Source organism: Lycium ferocissimum, chromosome 4 (assembly GCF_029784015.1).
Source record: "Lycium ferocissimum isolate CSIRO_LF1 chromosome 4, AGI_CSIRO_Lferr_CH_V1, whole genome shotgun sequence".
Lineage (NCBI taxonomy): Eukaryota > Viridiplantae > Streptophyta > Magnoliopsida > Solanales > Solanaceae > Lycium > Lycium ferocissimum.
In genome coordinates, this window is record NC_081345.1 from 44943662 (window position 1) to 44965744 (window position 22083).

Below are 22083 nucleotides of genomic sequence, written 5' to 3' on the forward strand. Positions count from 1 at the left end.
AGTTGTGTTGTATATACTTAAAATATACAATTAGAGTGTGTTTTTGTTGAAGGAAAATGTTTTCTTGAAAAAATAATTAGTTTTCTTGCTTATTTTTTGAATTTTTTATAAGTAAGTAAATAAATATTATTCCAAAAGTATTTATATGCAATATAGGAAAAGTTATGAGAGTGGAATAGGGTAGGGAGTAAGTGTTGGGGTTGGGGGCGATGGACGATATAGAGGAGATAATGAGCTTGAAATGTCATTTACTGCACTTGTTTTTTCTTTTTCTTTTTTCTTTTACTAGAGAAGACTTTTTTCTCTGATTTTTAAGAAATTGGTTTTTCTAGAGAAATTGTTTCAAAAATATTTTGAAAAATATTTTCTGAAAAAAATTTTCTCCCTACCAAACACACGATTTCGAAACAAAGGAAGTTTTGCAAGTATTTTTTTTAGAGTTAATTCCTTAGATGATCATACAAATTATCTACTAAATATCACTTTTATTTATTTTGGGATCACAAGATCAATCAAACTATTTTTGACCTAACACACATAGCAGTATAGTACTTCTTCCGTCCCATATTACTCATCTACTTTTAAAAAAATCAAACTATATAAATTTTGACCAATATTTTGAGATATATTATTTCATCATATTAATATGAAAAGAATAACAACTTATAGTATTTTTCGTATAGTTTTTAAATATCTAAATTATAATTTTAAAATATTAAATTAATATAATCCAATTTAACTCCAAAAATTAATCAATTTTAACTGTCACAAAAATGAAACTACATGACAAGTAATATGAGACAGGGAGATTACTAATTAGTATTTGACTTAAAACTTAAAAGTCATAGATTTTTCAACTTTGCTAAGGTAATAACCCCCAAACTCCCCCATTTCAATGGAACATTTCTTGTTTTTTCCTTTGTACTTCTTCACTTCCTTCAACACACACACACACACACACACACACACACACTATAACCCATCATTGGATCTAAGTTCCCAAAGCTAACCCCATTTCCCCACACACCATAAAACTCACATTTTCTCTTTTAACTCTTCACTAGTCACTCTCACACATATTTGACTAAGTTGGTGTTAAAGTTTTGACCATTTAAAGCTACATTGAGCTAAGTTAAGAGTTTGGATCTCACCATTCTTGGTGTCATTTTAATGGAAATGCCTTCACTTGGAGGAAAAGAATAAGCAAAACAATAGAAATGCAACGTTGGGGTACTTAGTTTCATTATTAAGAGTGACATTTTTGGTTAGTTTCTCCATTTTATCCAAAGATTGAAGCTTTTTTTAGTCAAAGATTTAATTTTTATTTATTAAAGATTGGAGCTTTAGCTTTATAGATAGCCCTGATTATCAATTCTGGTCTATGTTTATGGTTTATTGTACAACACAGCTAACTTTATTGTTTAGTTTCATCATTAAGAGGGACATTTTGGTGAGTTTCTCCATTTTATCCAAGATTCAAGCTTTTTATCAAAGACTGCTGCTTTTTTAAGTCAAAGATTTGATTTTTATTTGTTAAAGATTGGAATTTTGGTCTATGTTTATGGAGTTTCATCATTAAGAGGTACATTTTGGTGAGTTTCTCCATTTTATCCAAGATTCAAGCTTTTTATCAAAGACTAGTGCTCTTTTTAGTCAAAGATTTGATTTTTATTTACTAAGATTGGAATTTTGGTCTATGTTTATGGAGTTTCATTTTGGTTTGTTTCTCCATTTTATTTCAAGATTGAAGATTTTTATCAAAGACTGCAGCTTTTTTTAGTTAAAGATTTGTTTTTGTTTATTAAAGATTGGAACTTTAGCTTTATAGATAGCCCTGATTATCAATTTTGGTCTATGTTTATGGTTTAAGCAATAGAAATGCAACTTGGGTGTGTTTAGTTTCATTATTAGGAGGTACATTTTGGTGAGTTTCTCCATTTTATCCAAGATTCAAGCTTTTTATAGTCAAAGATTTGATTTTTATTTATTAAAGATTGGAGCTTTAGCTTTACAGATAGCCTTGATTATCAATTTTGGTCTATGTTTATGGTTTAAGCACTAGAAATGCAACTTGGGTGTGTTCAGTTTCATCATTAAGAGGTGCATTTTGGTGGGTTTCTCCATTTTATCCAAGACTCAAGATTTTTTGGTCAAAAATTTGATTTTTATATATTAAAGATTGGAGCTTTAGCTCTATAGATGTGTGATTATCAATTTTGGTCTATGTTTATGGTTCATTTTACAACACAGAGCTGACTTTATTTCTATGGTTTACCAAGAAACAGGATTATTTTCATGGAAAATAATGAGCAAAGAAAATAGAGAAGAAGAAGACGATCACAACGAGTATTTTCACGATTCCCTTGATCGTTTACTCTCTTCAAACAACACTTCTTGCTCATCCTCATCCTCTTCTTCGGACGAAAAAGACCAAGATAGAGATCATATTTACAATTATGCCATTTGGATCTCTGAACCTTCCTCTATTCAAGAACGTCGACTCCGCCTTTTTCGTCAAATGGGCCTTACCCCTGACCCGACCCGAGTTCATTTGAAGTATCAACAAACTGCTTGTGGTGTTGGTGAGGGTTTATTATTATCTAATTTTAATAATAATAGTTCCGAAGCTGGTAGGCATAATAAGTGTGATACCAATTCCTTAGTTTCTTCTTCGGTTCATAAAAGTCATCAAATTCTTTGTGTTGATTCTATTTCCTCGTCGTCATCATCAGTATCTGCCAATGTAGCCAATGCCAGTAACTGTATAGTTGTAAATAATAATGACAATGATCAATTACATAAAGGCAATGGAAATGAGAGTTGTAATTTGATGCCGGTAGTAGAAAATGGTGAGTTAGAGGAGGATGATTTGGAATCGAATAGAGATGTTGAAATTGAGGAGAGTGTGTGTACGATAAAGAATCTCGATAACGGAAAGGAGTTTGTAGTTAACGAAGTGAGGGAAGATGGGATGTGGAACAAACTCAAGGAAGTTAGTACAGGAAAACAGTTGACTATAGAAGAATTCGATATGTGTGTTGGAACTTCACCAATTGTTCAAGAATTGATGAGAAGACAAAATGTGGAAGAGTTGGATTGTAGTAATACGAATGGTGGGACCGGGCTTAAGACTAAGAAAAGAGGAAGTTGGTTGAAGAGCATTCGAAATGTGGCTAGCCGTCATAAGGAGCGGAGAAGTAGTGATGAGAGGGACACGTCTTCTGAGAAAGGTGGTCGAAGGTCGAGTTCTGCTACGGATGATAGTCAGGATGTTTCCCTTAACGGACCTGAAAGGGTTCGGGTTCGTCAGTATGGGAAGTCGAGCAAAGAACTTACGGCGCTTTACAAGAGTCAAGAGATACAGGCACACAAAGGGTCTATTTGGACTATACAATTTAGTTTGGATGGAAAATATCTTGCTAGTGCCGGTGAGGACCGGGTAATACATGTTTGGGAGGTTACATCATCAGAGAGGAAAGGTGATCTGTTGCTGGATAATAAACGGGAAGACGGGAATTTGAATCTATTGTTTTCGGCAAATGCTTCTCCAGAGCCAGCTACTACTATGTCACCAAATTTCGATGGCCACTTGGAGAAGAAAAGAAGAGGAAGGTCATCCGTAAGTCGAAAATCAATGGGGTTTGACCATATTTTGGTGCCAGAGACAGTTTTTGCGCTTTCAGAGAAGCCCATCTGTTCATTTGTGGGTCATTTGGATGATGTGCTTGACCTCTCGTGGTCCAAGTCTCAGGTTAGCTGGAGTTCTTAATTTTTTTCTTAATATCTAATTGCATGAGCTGGTATTCTAATTGTAATCCTTCTTAAGTTTAGTATAGAATACTCCTTCTGTTTCAATTTATGTGTGTAAGTTTGACTGAGCATGAAATTTAAGAAAGTATAGAAGACTTTTGAACCTTGTTGTCAACTAAAGATATGTATAATGTACCAAAATGCTTGTTAATCTTGTGGTCTTTAAATTAAAGAGTTACCAAATTAGGAAGAGGCATTCTTGTTGAAACAGACTTTTTTTTTTGATATGGACTCTGCGATTTAGTAAGGAAAGTAAAACAAACAAATTGAAATGGATGGAGTAATAATTATGACCTGAATAGAACAGAATGGATACAGAAGATTCGCAAAGTTGGACCCAACTATTCGGATTAAGGTGTCAGGAATCCTGATTGATTTGTTGATCTGTTTGCTTTCTTTTCTTAAGGTTACATCTGATAAAAGAAATGATTTTTTATCCCATTATTCCCAGGATCGTACATCTGTAACCATTGTGAAATTCTATCTATACTGTGCTAAACATAGCTAAAATGATGCAGTAAGAGTACATGATGCTTTCTGTTTCTTTGGATATCTATTAACAGAATTAGAAGAACCCTGTGAGTAGATTTTTAATATGTGATATTGAGATTAGTCTTTGCTCTTTTGCTCAAATGCAAAGAACATGATTTTTTTTTTTCTCAGACTGTTATTTATTAATGATAGCTTTGCCACCTCAAGGTTAATTGATAGGACTTGCAATGTTGCAACCTATTTGCTTATGTCTCTAAGTTGTTGGAGATTAACTCAAATGGTGAGTGTTATACTAAATAGTAATAGATTTCATTGTTATGGCGAGCCCAGTAGCTATGCATCAATCCTCGCTTACCTTTAAAGAATGCTGAGGGCAGGTGAAGATTGGTGCTTTCATGATTTATGAGAGTTTGAAATCATAGAGCTACTTTTATATGCCAGTACACAGCAAGGAAATGAATTGATGAAACATATAATCTTTTGTAACATGAGAGGGTGCCGGATCTGACATTTGTACCACCCTATTTTTCAAGAGCTATCATCTAAGCTTGTCGGCAAGTAAGTTGTGCTGTGCGATTGAGCCCTTCTGGTCTGGAAAAAAGTGCTCCTAATTTATTTATTTTTATGACAAAAGCGCTCATAATTTTGTCGGAATATGAATGAATTATCACAGTTCCTTATAGATACTGAACATTCTATATTGGTGTCATTTGTAGAGAACCATATGTTTTGTAGGCTCTCTACTTTTTGTATACTGCTTGTACACAGGAGTTTTTCCAATGAAATTGCTTATACTAAATAAAAAAATACGTACTAAAGATTCTAGAAGAATTGAACCCAACAGTCTGGTAGTCCCTTCTTAACACTGTACTTTTACAGTTTCCGGTTTCCTCCGTGTTATTGAGTTTTGTGTGACATTGCTGGAACAATGGTGCCTTACAAGTCACAGAAAATAGGATTTGATGATAAAAAGAATGATTTAGCGAAATATATCAGAAACTTATGGAATTGTAAAACCATTTATATCAAAATAGGTGATGGTAGAAAACTTTATTTCGGAAAGATAGAAGGTTAGGACCTTCATCAACAAAGAAAGATGGTTAGGACATACATACACCCCTTACAGTGAAAGATTACTGAAGTAGCCCTTACTTGTTCATCCACTTTAGAATCACAAACTAGATATGGTACTTTTTTTTTTTTTTTGAGTTTACTTGAAGTCAAATGGTGCAGGCCAGAATCTCCTAAAGACCTACTATATTGTTGGATAGAAGAGGACTAGAAAAAGGCATCAAAAAGTTGTGAAGCACTACACTAGAGGCTATATGGTTGATTGTGTAGAAGGAAAGAAATTATTGATTTCTTGCAGGCAAAAGGGCAAAAAAATTGTACCTTAAAGCACACATGTTTAGCTCTTTTAGCCTTTTGATGTAAAATGAAATGTAGAAGTAGATAGGATATGGCTGATTTCCTTAGTTCTTTTTACATGCTGTTAGTGTACTAAGATACATATTTCCAGGGTTGTAGTACTCATCCGTTGCATCCTCAGGGTGCTATTCTCTAATAAAATTTTCAATTAATTTCAGGAAAAAAAAAAAAAAACTGACCAGTGGTAACCTCTATGAAATTTCTTTTAATAGCTCTTCAAAAATTTGTGTCCAGATGCCCAATAAGTTCCTCTATTAAATAACGAGCACTATTTTTGTGATAATTTTTCGGGTACATCTTGTTAATATCTACCTTCCTCCCACTTTCTTTTACCAGCAATTGCTCTCGTCATCAATGGACAAAACAGTGCGGCTTTGGGAGCTGTCTAGCAAATCTTGTTTGAAGATCTTCTCGCACAGTGACTATGGTATGTATACCTGAACTCTTATTTGCTCACCTGTCTACTCCCCAGACTAGTAGTAGATAAGTAGAGTTCAACGTTTCTTAGCTTCAGTCATAAGATTATTTGGACAGGAAGAGCAATGTAGTGTATGGCCTAGAAGTTAGTATGTTAATAGATGAATAATATTTTTTATAACCGTGGTGCCCGGGCTAGCTCGCGCACACCTCGACATATTCCATGGGGTACCTGCTACCTCGCACCAACACAGGTACCAAGTAATTCTATTTCATCAAAAAAATGGTACCTGGTAACTCTGTCCACCAAGGCTTGGACTGGGAAGAAATCACGTAGTTTTTTTCCAACCCAGGTGCGTTAATAGATGAATACATAGATTGGAACTTTTACACTTATTGGCTGATCAAAACCTTTTTTTGATTTCCCTGTTCTGATTCAGTAACCTGCATCCAGTTTAACCCTGTTGATGATAGATACTTCATCAGTGGCTCCCTAGATTCTAAGGTTCGCATATGGAGCATTCCTGAGCGGATAGTTGTTGATTGGAATGATCTGCATGAGATGGTCACTGCAGCTTGCTACACACCAGATGGTCAGGTGAGAGTCCGCTAAACATAGAGCTCGCTCTGATGTTGTGCCAATCCTATTGAAAGGTGAAAGCCAAATGTCCTGGATCTGCATATTTCACAGTTAAGTTTCTAATGTGTTCTTGTTTCTTCTTTTTTCAAGGGGGCACTTGTTGGGTCATACAAGGGGAGCTGTCATTTGTACAACATATCAGGTTTGATTTATGGTGCCTTTCCTTCTCTCTTATTCTGTAGAGGAAAGTTATGTACTCCATATGTTGATGCCTTATGCTTCTCTGCTTTCAGATAATAAATTGCAGCAAAAAGCTCAAATCAATCTGCAGAATAAGAGGAAAAAGACTCACCAAAGGAAAATTACTGGTTTCCAGGTACAGTAATTTTAATAAATTGCTGATTGTGAAGCTTGTATTAACAACATGCTGTGCATATGTTCGGTCTGTGCATATTTTTACCTAACTTTTAAGTGTTTACTGTTGTTTTATGTTCTCGAAGGTCAAGTAAATAATTTGTCAAGGTTTTTTTCAAGCTAAATAAAGGAACAAAAATATTAAATAATGAGTAAAAAAATTAACAAGTAGGGTACACAAACAAATAAGTGTTTGCACTTTTTAGTGGTGTAGATTAGGAGGTAATTCGTTCCCAAGAGAGAGAAGGGAAAGTGAGACCGGCAAACATCGATCATTCATTGCTAAATCCCTCTATCTTGCTATTTAAATCGTAATCCATTTTTACTTGGCTCAATTATTGATGTAAAGTTGAAGTCTTATATTTATATTTAAACAGAAGAATTTGGTCCATATATTTGAGATAAAATGAAAATTTCAAAAAATTTGAACTTTTCCTCAGTATAGAAGTGAGTCTCACATACATATTGCATACACGGGCGGATAATCATATTTCGTAGAGGTACTAAATACAACTCCATGAATGAGCAAAATGAAAAAATGAAGGTTGCATTAATGATAAAGATCTCTGGGGAAACCGCTAAAAAAAGATTGACCATCTTGGAGGATTGAACATGTGGGAGGATCCACTATTACTACGAATAAAGCCCTGCCCTCTCCTTAGAGTCAAGTGGCTTTCAGCTCCTCTCCTTCGCTACTAGGAAAGTAAGCAACGGAGCCATAATAAGGGGTGTCAAAAAATATAGATGTGTTGTGACCCAAGTTTGAACACGCGCCCTTAGGGACTTTTTGCAACCCCTTAACCGCTGCTTTGAGCCTTCAGCTTGTGTCAAGGGGTGTCAACACTGGTATACATACCTATAAAACCAAAATTTCACCTATCTATACAATGTAATTTTCCGGCGAAGGGGTGTCTCTAGGGCAAGAGTACCTCCACCCCTGATTGCATACTAAAATATTGAAAAATATAGGAAAAACTTTTTCTTTTAGGAAATTGAACACAATTTTGGGACAATCCAAAATGGGAAGTAGGGCAAAATTTGTAATGGATGGAGCAGTCCAAGTAAGTTTGTGTCGTGACCTTGTGAATTAATTAGCAACTGATATTTCTTAATGAACAGTTTGTGCCAGGGAGTATGTCACAAGTGCTTATAACATCTGCAGACTCAAGAATTCGGGTTGTTGATGATGTTGATCTTGTTCACAAGTTCAAAGGTACATTAACTGCTTTATAAACATATGAAGCTTTTAGTCAGGGGCATACACACGTTTAATGAAGCAGTGTTACATGACACCGTTTCGTCGGAAAAATATACTAAGCATACATATATATATATATCACAAGTTCAAAGGTACATTAACTGCTTTATAAACATATGAAGCTTTTAGTCAGGGGCATACACACGTTGAATGAAGCAGTGTTACATGACACCGTTTCGTCGGAAAAATATACTAAGCATATATATATATATATATATATATATATATATATATGCTGTGCCTAAATGAAAAGATAGAAAGGAAATGACACTGCTTAACAAAGAGTCTCTTCGCTTTTTGAGTTCTATTAAGGACCCGAAGAAGACAGGAGAACTGGGCATTCACAAGACTGCTTTGATTCTCATCATGATACATTCTTGTAGTAAGCGGGTGGTTGAGAAACACGTATCATTGGGAGGGGGCAGCGGTCCTCCTTTTGTCAAAATTATAGACCTAGTATTTATTCCTCTCCTTCAAGGGGCTCCCAAGTACACGATTGTTTAGGTGTGGTTAAATGCCTTGTTTTTCCCTTGTGGTCAGAGGTTCGAACGCCAGCCTCAACATTTCCTCGGCAAATAGAACGAGCCTCTATCAGTCCTATTGTTAAAAAACTTGGTTAAGTAGAATTGACCCTAGACCTGGTCTACCTTAATACTCGGCAAAACCAATTGGCCAAGGCTATGTCTTATATACAAATGTGATAATAAGTGTTATTTATTCTCCTCTCTTTTATAAATGTCGACACTGTGTACGCTGCTGCTTGCAGGTTGCATTGATGTTGCTTTGTTTTTTTTTTAATTGATAATGCTTAATCTGATTAAAGTTTCAAATGTGGTCGACTTGACCCCCAGTATATGATAGACCTAAGCCAGAGCTATTTGTCCTTTTCCAGTAATTAATTTCACGAATACCTTTTTTTTACTGGATAAAGATGGACACAATTTTTATGTCGTGAGCCATTTTAAAATGAGTTCCTTCGGCAAAGTTAGTCTGTTACCCGTGTTGGTGGGTGGTAGCAGATATCCCTTAGAGGTAAGAAAGTTGGCCTCTCAACAGATTTTTTTTTTTTTTTTTTTTTTTTTAAGAATAGTAAAATCTTATTAACAGAAGCACAAAGTTTGTGCCAAGTTACATGCAAATTATTTCCTTTACGTCACTGTAGGAAGCAGAAGAAATCTAACATCCTATCTGTTGTATTAATATCTTCTAGTCTACACTCTATACTGAAAAGCCAAAAAAGCTATAATATCTACTTATCAAAAAAAAAAAAGTTATACATCAATATTTCAATGTATGTTTACTTTCATATTTTCTTTCAAAACATTGTTGATTTCTTTCCTTTCAAATCACCCATCATATGCAGGATGGAGTGGTCTCCCAGACTCTTCTTTTCTCCTTCCGAAACCCTTCCCAGTCGTTACAATTCCTCCTGAAACTTAGCTCCCAACCAGTGCTTGGTCTACATTGTTGGCCTCTCAACAGAATTGTTTTTTTTTTTTTTTTTTTTTTAAACTAAAATCTCAAGTTGTTTACGATTTAGTTTAATGTTTAGTTGCTTGCTTTGTTTGTTATCTCATTTTATCCACTGCCCCAATTTGATCCTGAGTTCATTGTGTGTAGGTTCTTTTGCTTTTTCACTTCGTGCAAAGGCATGTAACAATAAGCATTTTCTTTGTACCACCTTTAGGCTTACGTGTATTAGGCAACTATTATAGTAACAGTGCAAAAGGATTGAACCCCTCAATCTACCGTTTACGTGCAGGTGGGTGTTAGAGTGGGAAGAGTCCCACATTCATGGGGGAATTGGACTAGTGGTCTCCTTATATGGACTCGAGCAATCCTCCCCTTATGAGCTAGCTTTTGGGTTGAATTAGGCCCAACGGCCTATCTTACAACTTAGAATAGGGGTATTTTGTAAGCTAGTTATTTATTTGGTGTATGGGGTCTTTTAAAGTGATTTCATTGTTCTTTTTTGTCAAAAAAGCAAAAAAAAAGTTTTTGAGCTGCTATTGTTCATTTAGAAGGAAAAGAAATGTCATTTTTCTCTTTTGCTCTACTTTGCGCCTTATATTTCGCGAGATCTGATCCTTTTGCTATTTCTCCTTTCTTCGTGCTGCTAAATAGTATTTTTCGCTGTTCACTGCATAGACTGGTTGTATGCTTGGAACTTATAGCTGTTTAGATAATTTTCAGTTCTAGTTTCATGTACTCTTCCTATTCATTGAGTTAGCAGCAACTATGATAGGTTTCCGCAATACGAGAAGGCAAATCTCAGCCTCTATGACCGCTGATGGTAGATATGTTGTATGCGCAAGCGAGGATTCACATGTCTATATCTGGAAACACGAAGGTGACTCTCGACCAAGCAGAAATAGAAGTGTTACCGTTACCCAGTACTATGAGCATTTTCATTCTCAAGATGTTTCAGTAGCCATTCCTTGGCCTGGCATGTCGGATACTTGGAGATATCAAACTTCTTCTTCGGGGGAACAAAGTGGTCATGTTGGTCTTGACGAGGTCTCCACTGCTAACCATCCACCCTCACCTGTTGAAGAGATTGGCAACGAGAGCTCGCCATTGACTTCCGGCTGTGGTAACAGTCCTCTTCATGGAACCATAACTAGTGCCACGAACAAGTACTTTTTTGACAGAATGTCAGCAACGTGGCCAGAGGAAAAGCTTCTTTTAGCTACGAAATATCGTAGTCCTCGAGTGAGTACAGATGCTAGTATTGACTTCTCCAGTGGCTTAACTCAAGCAAAGTTCTGCTGGGGTTTGGTCATTGTAACTGCAAGCCACCGAGGGGAGATCAGGACTTTCCAAAATTTTGGCTTACCAATCCGGATTTAGAAGGTGATAAAGAAAGTTTCCGGAGTGTTGTCAAATTTGTACAGATAGATCTGTAATATAATTGATTTTTTCTTTCTTTTGTATCAAAGACTCAGATAAGTAACCTGCCTGATTAGGCATTGTGAAGGGAAAAGTAGGGGAAAAAAAAAAGATCTATGATGATGTGAGGATAGTATGATGAAAAGGGAAAAAAAGAAGGTACACCCTTCGTTAGAAAGGGAAGGTTTTTTATGTAATCAGAAATTGTAGAGTTGAAAATCTTGTAATTTCGTTGTGTTGAACATAATTCTTTGACAATTCATTCCAACTTTAAGCAGGCTTTGAGCGCATTATAGGTCAGTGGAGCAAAAGAGTGAACGAATTCTGTAGTATGTGAAGTTCATCTATTAGTAGATGTAGAATATATTTGTATAATGGTTTCTTCAACATTTATATGTAATTGTTCCCGGTTTTTACGTCAAGGGGTATGGCGGTATGATGAGACATATCCATCCTTAATGAGAGCACAGTGCAAAATTCCGCGATAATGGAATGCACATAATAATGTCTTGATGAGCGTAGTAAACAAGCAGTAGCATATCGACAAATGACATTATTGTTACGGTGACCACTAGGCCGTGAGGCTTTCCTAGGGGATGTTTTCTAATTACATTCTTGTTTCTTAGAAAGAGCGCATAAACGATTGGACCAGACGCCCTTATCCAACGACTTTTGGAAGCCTAAAAGAAACCCAATTTAATTAGTGGTGACATTTTGTTTTTCAAAAGCAAAATAATATTTTCTGAAAACGGAAAAAACCACCAAAACGTTTTTTTTGTTTTTGGATAAAGCTACAACCAACTAAACTCATTTGAAAATAAAACGCAAATTTTGAAGGTCATGCTTTGGCCTTCAATTTTTTAGTAAGTTATTTTCAATTTTGGCCTAGTTTCTCCTCCTCATTGTTTCATTCATATCTTTTCTCTAATTAATCCCATCTCATATGATTTAATTGAAAGTATAACATTGTAATTTACTTCTTTTTCTAGAATATATTGTACACATACATTGTGTTAGACTAATGCTATAAGAGGATATTGTTAAAGTGCGTAAAATAATGGAGATGGATTTAATAATATGGAAGATCGAAAACTTATGAAGTGATAGGTTACACATTTAGCTTTTTCTTTCCCAAAAAGAATAAAAATGTAGCGTTTTTATCTTGCAGGATCCAATTCAAGAAAAATTGTCTCCAAAAACACTCCTGACAAAAAAAAAAAAAAAAAAAAAAAGTCCCACCTGTTTTCTGAGGAAACATTAAAGCGGATATACTAAAAAGTCTTTTCCCTTCCTCTAGTGTCCTATATAGCCTTGGGTCGTCTAATTCGGATTCACATTGGAAAACTCCTACTAAAGGTGACTTTATTCCTAGAGTTCGAACTCGAAACCTTTAATTAAGAATGAATGGGTACATACCACTCTATTACAATATTCGGTAATTGGCGGTACTTAAATATTACTGAATTATGACCGACCATCGTATTAGCAAACAAGCTGAGCTTAATGCTAGAAAATAATAAAGGATTAGGTCAAGATTTTGATCTAATGATAAGAGCGCAACACGTGATGTGTGAGTTATATGCACGCCTTGAATTCAAATCTTTCTGCAAACAAAATAGTTTCGAACCGTATGTTACTGGCCTCGAAGATTTCTCGATTTTAAAACAAAACTTCCTAAGAATTTATCCAAAGCTATGGGAGTTAGGCTGTGTTCTGTCTTTGATTAATATTTCACGTTGAAGCCCATACCTACTGGAAGTGGATTGCTTTGGGCAGTGAGCCAAAATATCCTTTTTCTTGTCCATCCAATAATTGGCCATATCTGCAAAAAGTTCCAAAAATATCAGAGGAAATCTGAACCTTGAATTCCCATTGGTGGCTAAGAATTGATGTGGCAGATACTTTCACCAAAAACTATCTTATCCTACCCCTCCTTTCATATCCAAAATAGTAACACTTATTGTTTTGTCTCAATCGTTAGGAGCCCTGTCGTTAATTAGAGATTTTGGGTTTGAATCTTGAGAGAAAAAAAAAAAAAAAAAAAACTTTTTATCAGGGAGTCTTTACCCCATAGCGGACCTACCCACACAAATCCAGATTAGTCAGGCTAATGAATTTCGGATACCAGATGAATAAACTAAAACATATCTAAAATGACACTTATTATTTTGTCTCAATGGTTAGGATCCCCCGGCTCTTAATTAGAGATTTCGCATTTGAATCTTGATAGAAAAAAAAAACTTTTTATCAGGGAGTCTTTACCCCATAGCGGGCCTATCCCACGCAAATCCATATTAGTCAAGCTAATGAATTTCAGATACCAGATGAATAAACAAAAAAAAATATCTAAAATGACACTTATTATTTTGTCTCAACCAGCAACGGTGTGTTGGGATGGTTGAAACCCTTCAGTCTTTAACTAGAAGTCTTGGGTTTAAGCCTTGGCACTAAAAACTGCTTCACAGGGAGCCTTTACTCTCTTAGTGGGCCTATCTGGTGCGAATTCAGATTAGTCAGGCCAGTAAATTTCGAATACCACATAGTTAAGTAAATAAAGAATACTATCAATGTTTTACAGCCATCATTCCCACTTGTATATATAAGTGAACCAAACCTTTGCCAGTACCAGTAGTTCAAAATCTGTTTTCTAGATAAAGAATCCCAAGTTATTTTCTTGAACATCTTCATGGCTCTTCAGGCTGCTACTCTGCTTCCTTCTACTTTCTCCATTTCCAAAGAGGTGGCTCTTTCCTTCCCATTTCATTGTTCTGTGTGTAGAGCGGATCCAAGATTTCAAGTAGATGAGTGCACCATCGCTATTTTCTCGTTTCATTTTATGTTGACTTGTTTGACTGAGCATGAAATTTAAGAAAGAAAGGAAGATTTTAGAAACTAGTTGTCGTAAACATGTCATAACATATTTTGTGAAAATAGAAGCTTCTCATTCAGAGTAACATGAGAAGTTTAAGTTCAATTGTTTCTGAATTTAGAAAGGGTCGTTCTTTTGGAATGAATTAAAAAGGAAATAGGGTCGTATAAACTGGAACAGAGGGAGTAGTATTTTTAGTCTGCAATAGAAATGTGAAGCAACTATTGATTCTTTCTTTTGCTCATTTTGTTAATATTGCAGGGCAAAGGTAGTGCAACCTTGAAGAGTTCTAGTCTCTTTGGAGCTTCTCTCTCAGACTATACTAAATCTGATTTTGGCTCATCTTCATTCAAAGTCAAGGTACCAAATGTAGCACATTGATACTCCCACAATTTCATTCTATGTGACTATATTTGTATTCACTAAGTTTAATACGTTAAGTATACTTGTGTATTACATTAGTGATAGTGGAAAGATATTAAAGTAAACAGTGAAAAGTTCGTTTGACAGAGAAAACATCAACATCAACGGTTAAATTTGAGAATAGTCTAATGAGTTTGTCCAACAAGAATTATGCCTCAACCATCCTAGCAAGGTGGGATCGACTATATGAATCCTCTTCACTGACCATGTCGCCTTAAGCTCATCTCAGACCAATATAATACAATCTATGAATCTTTTGTCGAACATTTTATGCAAAGTAATATAGAAGTAAAATCGTCAAATATTTTCCCCCCAGGACTTTGGTTTAATGGTAATAGCGCAATACGTGATGCGTGATTAGGCGCATATCGCTGGTTTGAATCATGTCCAGGGAAGGGCCGCACCTCAGGGGTGTAATGTAGGCAGCCTACCCTCACGCTAGCATCTGCCCTTTTTTTTTTTTTGGATCTCGAAAGATAAAAACTGTCATGAAGATTGGAGTGGAGTATTATTCTATGTTAAAAGTTTGATGTGAGCAGTCCCAGTGTCTTTCTGTAGAATTAGATGAATTTTACTGACATTTTGATTTCTTACAGAGCCAAAGAAGATTGTCCAATGGAGCTGTAAGGGCTACAATGGTTGCTTCACCGGGTGTCACCACTAACTCTCCATCAGGGAAAAAAACACTAAGAAAAGGTTGTGCAATTGTCACTGGAGCCTCATCAGGATTAGGCCTAGCCACAGCAAAAGCTCTATCAGAAACAGGAAAATGGCATGTTATTATGGCATGTAGGGACTTTTTAAAAGCTGAGAGAGCAGCAAAATCAGTTGGGATGCCTAAGGAGAATTACACCATCATGCATTTGGACTTAGCATCGCTCGACAGCATCCGACAATTCGTCGATAACTTCCGGAGGTCGGGCCGGGCTCTCGATGTGTTGGTTGCTAATGCTGCTGTGTATCAACCAACTGCTAAAGAGCCTTCATTTACAGCTGAGGGCTTTGAGCTTAGTGTTGGCACTAACCACCTTGGACATTTCCTTCTTTCAAGATTGTTGCTGGATGACTTGAAGCAATCTGATTATCCTTCAAAGAGACTCATCATTGTCGGTTCCATTACAGGTAGTGCATAAAAACTACTAATTGAAATGAGAATTACAATAGTTTCCCTACACGCAACGGCTTTCGTGCAGCTTCTGTGCCCTTTGCTTCCAGTCTTATCCTTTATCAATGAACTAATCTAAATAGCTATGTTGCTCGAACTCTTCATAAATCCCTCCAGGTGCCTGTTGGACCCTTCAAAAGTAGCGCATTTTTGGAGGATCTAACATGGTTATGGCAACATTTTTAGGCGTCCGAGCAACATTTGAAGGCCAACTTTCTCTCTTCTTGCTTCTTGCCTCATACTTTACTAAAAACTAATCTAAATTGAAGTCTCTCTTTCTTAAAGCTAAAATTGCTTCAGGGAAAAATAATGTATGTTGCTCGGACTCTTCAAAAATGCAGATGGGTGCATGTCGGACCCTCCAAAAATAGTGCATTCTTTAAGGATCCGACACGGGCGGCAGCATTTCTAGAGAGTCCAAGCAACACAATGTGATGTGAAATAACGGGCACTAATGCAGCCTTCCTTCAGCTGGTTTCGCCTTTATCTATTCATATATTATATATTGAAACCCCTTGGCTTTTTCATCTATCTACTTTATATTTCGATTCCCGTTAGTGAAAATCCTGGCTCCTCCACTAGCTATAACGACTTTCATTGAGATGGTTTTGCCTTGTGCATCTATTTTCTCAAATGGATATTTAAGGATTACATACACTTCTTTGTATTCTTTTTAATGATGGACTAAATTTTCTCTTGACTAAAATCACATGACAGGGAATACAAATACTCTGGCCGGGAATGTACCTCCAAAGGCCAATCTGGGTGACTTGAGGGGTATGGCGGGCGGTCTAAATGGAATTAACAGCTCAGCGATGATCGATGGTGGTGAATTTGACGGTGCTAAAGCGTACAAAGACAGCAAGGTCTGTAACATGCTCACTATGCAAGAATTCCATCGTCGATACCATGAGGAAACCGGCATCACATTTGCCTCTCTTTACCCTGGCTGCATTGCAACAACAGGGCTATTCAGAGAACATATCCCTTTGTTTAGGCTCCTTTTCCCACCATTCCAGAAGTATATTACAAAGGGATATGTCTCTGAGACTGAAGCCGGAAAGAGACTTGCTCAGGTATTAACAAGTACTATTACTAATTAGAAAGATAACAGCTTACCTTGCCAACACAAAAGATGCATTTATCTTAGTTTTGGGATATATTGCTCGGACTCTTCAAAAATGTTGTCAGGTGCCTGTCGGATCCTTCAAAAGTAATGCATTTTTGGAGGATCCGGCACGGGTGAGTCAGGATTTTTGGAGAGTCCAAGCAACATACTGCAAAATAAGGGGCACTAATGTAACCTTCCTTCAGCTAGTTTCGCCTTATCTATTCGTCTATTTTCTAAAATGGATATTACAGATCTCGCTTGCACATAGATCTTGGACTCTTCAAAAATGTCTTTTGGTGCGCATGTTGGATCCTCCAAAGGTAGTGTATTTTTGGAGCATCCTACATTGGTACGGCAACATTTTTGGAGAGTTAGAGCAACATAGGTTTTGGGCCTAAGTTGAGCTGAAAGAATATAGATGATTCATATAGCTAAGCAAGGGCAGAGCTACAACTGGCAAATGGTAGTCAGTTAAAACACCATTTGATGGAAGGTAGTACTCGTACTGTGCAGTGTGCAATTCTATCTCTCCAAAAGTGACGCCGCACCCATGTCGGATCCTTTAAAAATATACTACTTTTGGAGGATCCGATACGTACCCATCAACATTTTTGAAGAGTCCGAGCAACATAGGTGTGCATATGTATAAAATTAAACTTTTGGCACATGTACATTAAATTTTGATCACCCCTAGCGAAATTACCATGCCAACACAAAAGCTGCATTTATCTACCTCTTATTTCGGGCCTGAATAGAACGGAATGAATATAGATAATTCATATAATTAATTACAAGGGCAAAGCTACAGACAATGAAGGGTGGTCAGTTGAACACGTTATTGTGTATATATAGATCAAATTTTACGTTTTGAGCATATATATTAAATTTTGAACACCCTTAACGATATTCTTGACTTCGCCCCAGTAGCTAAGGCTGACTGGTTTGGGACTAAGACGTAGTTGATCGATGTATATCTAACTCTTGGTTTGTAAATCTTTTAACTTAAGCTGTTATTTTATTTATCTTATGCAGGTTGTGAGTGATCCCAGCTTGACAAAATCAGGTGTCTACTGGAGCTGGAACAAAGATTCGGCTTCTTTCGAGAATCAGTTGTCTGAAGAAGCCAGTGACGCAGAGAAAGCGCGTAAAGTATGGGAAGTCAGTGAGAAGCTCGTTGGTTTGGCTTAAATTTTGGGACTAACCTTAGCCATTGCCACGTAAAACAAGAAAATGACATATGAGTGAGAGAATTTGTATCGGAATAATAGGCTGTTGTAAAGAGAAGTGTCACTTTAGTTAGGATTGAGAAATAAAAATCACTCACCTTGTTTTTTCTTTCTGATGGAAAATGTCACTAATTTGCTTTGAAGTTAAATGAAGTGCTGGCTCTTGAATATTGTTTGATTTAGTAGGTGCATGTAGAGCTAGCAATTAAACTTTTCTTCTTAACTCTGTAACTTATATTAATTAAACAACAGGATTTGATTAGGAATCAATCAGCTAAGCCTCAACTAATGGTGAAGTAATAAGTATTTGACCTATATACGTAATATAATTTTGTGATAAAAGGTGTTTAACTGATCAACATTCGTCGGTTGTAGACTGATCAACATTCGTCGATTGTAGCTCTGCCCCTCCCTCAGTCATCAATCCCGAACTGGTTCCAACACTTATTATGATGAAAATTCACCAAAGAAAGCAAAAGCAAACGCGTTATTACGCCTTGTTACATCACTTAACAGTTAACACACAAGCAGCAAAATAAGCTATCATACATAAGAATCTTGAAGGGAGAGTGCCGTTTTAGAAAAGATACAATAGTTTCCGATTCCCCCGAGCTTAGGGGTCAACTACAGGGGTAACCGTCGATCAACTCATTTTGGGGTTAACCTGTCGATCAACTCTAGGCAGCTACAACCTTCATTTCTTGTTTATCTCTTAGATATAAGAATCCTAAAGTTCATAAGCTGGAACTAGACTCCGATGCTTCAACAAGGTTCAAGGGAACTCCTGGATATACTTGGCGTGCACAGGTGACTCCTAGATTTGAAGTTTATAGGTTTCTATAGCAATCTCAAGTTAATATTTCAATAATAGCTAGATTCACAGTCAAATATTTATAGATATTTAGTATTTTTCTTAATGTATACACAAAATGTGAGTAAAAGTTATTGGGTTCACGTGAACCTGTAACCTGGCCTCTAGACCCTTGTTGGGCTGATATGAATGACCAAATCACCAAATGGTGAATGCCAGATCCTTTTCCAGGATCAAGATGCTAATTTGACAAAGGCGGATCCAGAATTTGAATTTTACTGGTTCGAATTCAAAATTACAGTCAATTTGGTTTGGTGGGTTCGAAATCTGTTATTTATATTTATATAGTGAACTTTAACACACATTCAGGGCACCAGCTAAAGCTACTGGATTCGAATGAACCCAGAATTTCCACACTACATCCTCTCCTGCAATCTCCATAGATAGGCTCATCATAGTCTATGGATTATTGTTGATTGTAGACAGATGAACAATTCCTTCAACACTTGAAAATATGAAAAGGGATAGACTTTTTTTTTCAAGCTTTACATTTTTAACAAAATCAGTTCTTCCAAAACTAAATCTAAGCATGCTCATTGTTTTTTTTTTTTTTTTTTTTTTTTGTTGTGAGATAGATAGGATTTTCCATCCTTAATTAAATGTCCTGGGTTCGACTTCCGGAATTAGAAATAAATTGATTTGGAACATCAATCTTACAAGGCAAAAAATCAAATTAATCGAAACTCATAGCCGGTATCAGACATCGGATGAGAGAAAAAAGAAAAAAGAAGAAGAGCTGAGTAGATAAGCTGGTGCACATTTCTATGTGCAGTTGGCTCCAGATCATAAGTAAGAGCTAAGTATTTCCCAAGTATTTGTGGACTATGGGAGTACACAAGATAGGTACTTACTTTATCCTCTGCCAACATTAATTAATATTGGCATCTCATACTCATACTGTCTAAAACTTTGACCTGCTTATCTCTCACATGTGAAACGTACGGTATTTTCTTGGACACAACACTGACACACTAAGTGACAGCTTACCCACATTCACCACATTATTAAAAGGTAATTAGCCACATGATTAGCCGTCTTAATAATTAGTATTGGAGCTTTAGAAGTGGGTCAATATTTAAAAAATTTAAATTTTTACAACAACCTCAAACCAATATACAATAATAATTAAATTCATAATCATATTTTTGTAGATATTTAATAAATTTCTTAATAACTTAAACAAAAGCTATTGAGTTATCGTGAACACATACATTATAATCTAGCTCGACTGTGGAGTTTTTTCTTTTGAATCATCTAATATTCGAAACTCACTGATCTAACTAATCCACATTCAGATCATGTAGCGCTCGTTGAGGAAACAATATTTCCTACAAAATAATTTCTATTCCATAACTCGAATCCGAATTATCTTATTAAGAATGATCTCATGCATTAATCCTATTCCTTGGTAGCGACAACTTTTTTTCTTCTTCTTCATGTGGGAGTTGAATTAGGGGACACAAGGAGATTTATCAAAATACACTCCGATAAATTACATTATATTGAAAGAGATTAATTCCGTGATTATTCTCATTGATTGAATTGGTAAATATACCATAGTTACAATGTCCTATTAGGATACAAAATATACTAACCTAAATTAGAAGATTTACAAAATATTCTTTTACTACCTATTTACATTATTTATCACACCCCCGCAAAATAAAAACGAGGTTTACGAACGCCGAGACCGTCCCGAAAATCCTCAAATAAGACTTCGGCGAGCTTTAGTGAAAATATCGGCGAGCCGATATCGGGACGGAACATGAAGGACACGTACGTGACCGCGTGCCACCTTCTCACGAACAAAATGGATATCCATCTCAATGTGCTTGGTGCGCTGATGTTGGACTGGATTCCCTGACAGGTAAATGGAACTGACATTATCACAATAAACCAAAGTAGCCTTAGGGACCGACAATGTAACTCCAAGAGTAGGTTACGTATCCAAGATGATTCGTAGACAACATTAGCAACCCCCTATATTCTGCTTCCGCACTGGAGCGGGAAAGAGTAGGTTGGCGTTTGGATGACCAAGATATCAAATTGTCTCCCAAAAACACGCAATAACCCGACGTTGAACGTCGTGTGTCGGGACAGCCCCCCCAATCAAAGATCGTATACGAAACCAAATCGATGAATGAAGATGGATAGAGATGCAAACCATGATCAAGAGTACCCTGAATATACCGAATAATCCGTTTAAGAGCAAGCATATGCGTATCTCGTGGAGCATGCATATGAAGACAAATCTGCTGCACGACATAAGAAATATCCGGTCTGATGAAGGTTAGATACTGAAGAGCACCTGCAAGACTCCGGAAATGAGTGGGATCTTCACAAAGAGCGCCAGAAGCGGCACTGACCTTCGGTTTAGTGTCAACCGGAGTGGAAGAAGGCTTACACGATGACATTCCTGCACGGTCAATAGTCTCCGTAGCATAACTTCGTTGTGAAAGAAACATACCACCCTTGTGACGGGTCACCGCAATGCCAAGAAAATAATTCAAAGGGCCTAGGTCCTTCATTGCAAATTCGGAGCCAAGAAGGGCCATAAACGAACAAATGAGAGTATCCAAGAAGCAGCAAGAATAATATCATCCACATATAGTAAAATGTAGGCCAAGTCGTGCCCTTTGGCGTAGATGAACAATGAGTTGTCGGACTCGCTATTAGCAAAACCAATGGAATAAACAAAGTCGCAAATCTTTTATACCAAGCTTCCTGCTTGTTTAAGGCCATATAAGGACTTGCGCAACAAGCACACATAATCGGGATGAGATGGGTCTCGAAAACCCATTGGCTGATGCATATATACTGTCTCCTTGAGCTCGCTATGAAGGAATGCATTTTCGACATCCAACTGATGAATGGGCCAATGCTTAGAGAGAGCTAGACTTAAGACAGTGCGAATCGTAGCTGGCTTTACGACCGGACTGAAAGTCTCACCACAATCAATGCCAACCTGCTGTGTTTTGCCATCACCTACAAGACAGGCTTTATGCCTCTCAAAATCACCATTAGACTTTTCTTTATGAGTAAAAATCGAGATAATAGTCAAAATACCCCCCAACGTTTGACCAAAATGCCAACTACACACCGAACCTTTGCGGGGGTCCTATTACCCCCC

The 22083-nt window shown here is 36.7% G+C and overlaps 2 protein-coding genes across 5 annotated transcripts; both read left to right on the top strand.

The window, feature by feature from the left end:
* The first annotated feature begins 2291 nt into the window (after nt 1–2291).
* Nucleotides 2292–11681, top strand: LOC132053242 (uncharacterized). Of its 4 annotated transcripts, XM_059445183.1 has the most exons (8): nt 2292–2582; nt 2748–3751; nt 6067–6157; nt 6588–6745; nt 6878–6929; nt 7021–7103; nt 8261–8354; nt 10645–11681. In XM_059445183.1, the coding sequence occupies exons 1-8, from the start codon at nt 2306–2308 to the stop codon at nt 11247–11249; spliced, it is 2364 nt and encodes a 787-aa protein (XP_059301166.1). In that variant the 5' UTR covers nt 2292–2305; the 3' UTR covers nt 11250–11681. The 4 variants fall into 4 exon arrangements, with proteins under 4 accessions (XP_059301166.1, XP_059301165.1, XP_059301168.1 ...); XM_059445182.1 differs by having other exon boundaries at nt 2292–3751; XM_059445185.1 differs by lacking the exon at nt 10645–11681 and adding an exon at nt 10162–10638 and having other exon boundaries at nt 2292–3751.
* A 2198-nt stretch (nt 11682–13879) lies between these two features.
* LOC132053244 (protochlorophyllide reductase-like) lies at nt 13880–18252 on the top strand. The gene is made up of 5 exons (XM_059445186.1): nt 13880–14028; nt 14419–14517; nt 15177–15702; nt 16463–16821; nt 17889–18252. Exons 1-5 carry the CDS (start codon nt 13975–13977, stop codon nt 18042–18044), a joined length of 1194 nt encoding a protein of 397 aa, XP_059301169.1. The 5' UTR covers nt 13880–13974; the 3' UTR covers nt 18045–18252.
* Nucleotides 18253–22083: the final 3831 nt, after the last annotated feature.

Excerpts from the sequence above, each read along its gene's own strand:
- LOC132053242 (XM_059445182.1), top strand. The coding sequence starts at position 2,306 with ATGAGCAAAGAAAATAGAGAAGAAGAAGACGATCACAACGAGTATTTT. Across the intron at positions 7,104-8,260 it reads GGAAAATTACTGGTTTCCAG|TTTGTGCCAGGGAGTATGTC; the intron begins GTACAGTAATTT and ends CTTAATGAACAG. Across the intron at positions 8,355-10,644 it reads TCTTGTTCACAAGTTCAAAG|GTTTCCGCAATACGAGAAGG; the intron begins GTACATTAACTG and ends CAACTATGATAG.
- LOC132053244 (XM_059445186.1), top strand. The coding sequence starts at position 13,975 with ATGGCTCTTCAGGCTGCTACTCTGCTTCCTTCTACTTTCTCCATTTCC. Across the intron at positions 14,029-14,418 it reads CTTTCTCCATTTCCAAAGAG|GGCAAAGGTAGTGCAACCTT; the intron begins GTGGCTCTTTCC and ends TTAATATTGCAG. Across the intron at positions 15,703-16,462 it reads CATTGTCGGTTCCATTACAG|GGAATACAAATACTCTGGCC; the intron begins GTAGTGCATAAA and ends ATCACATGACAG.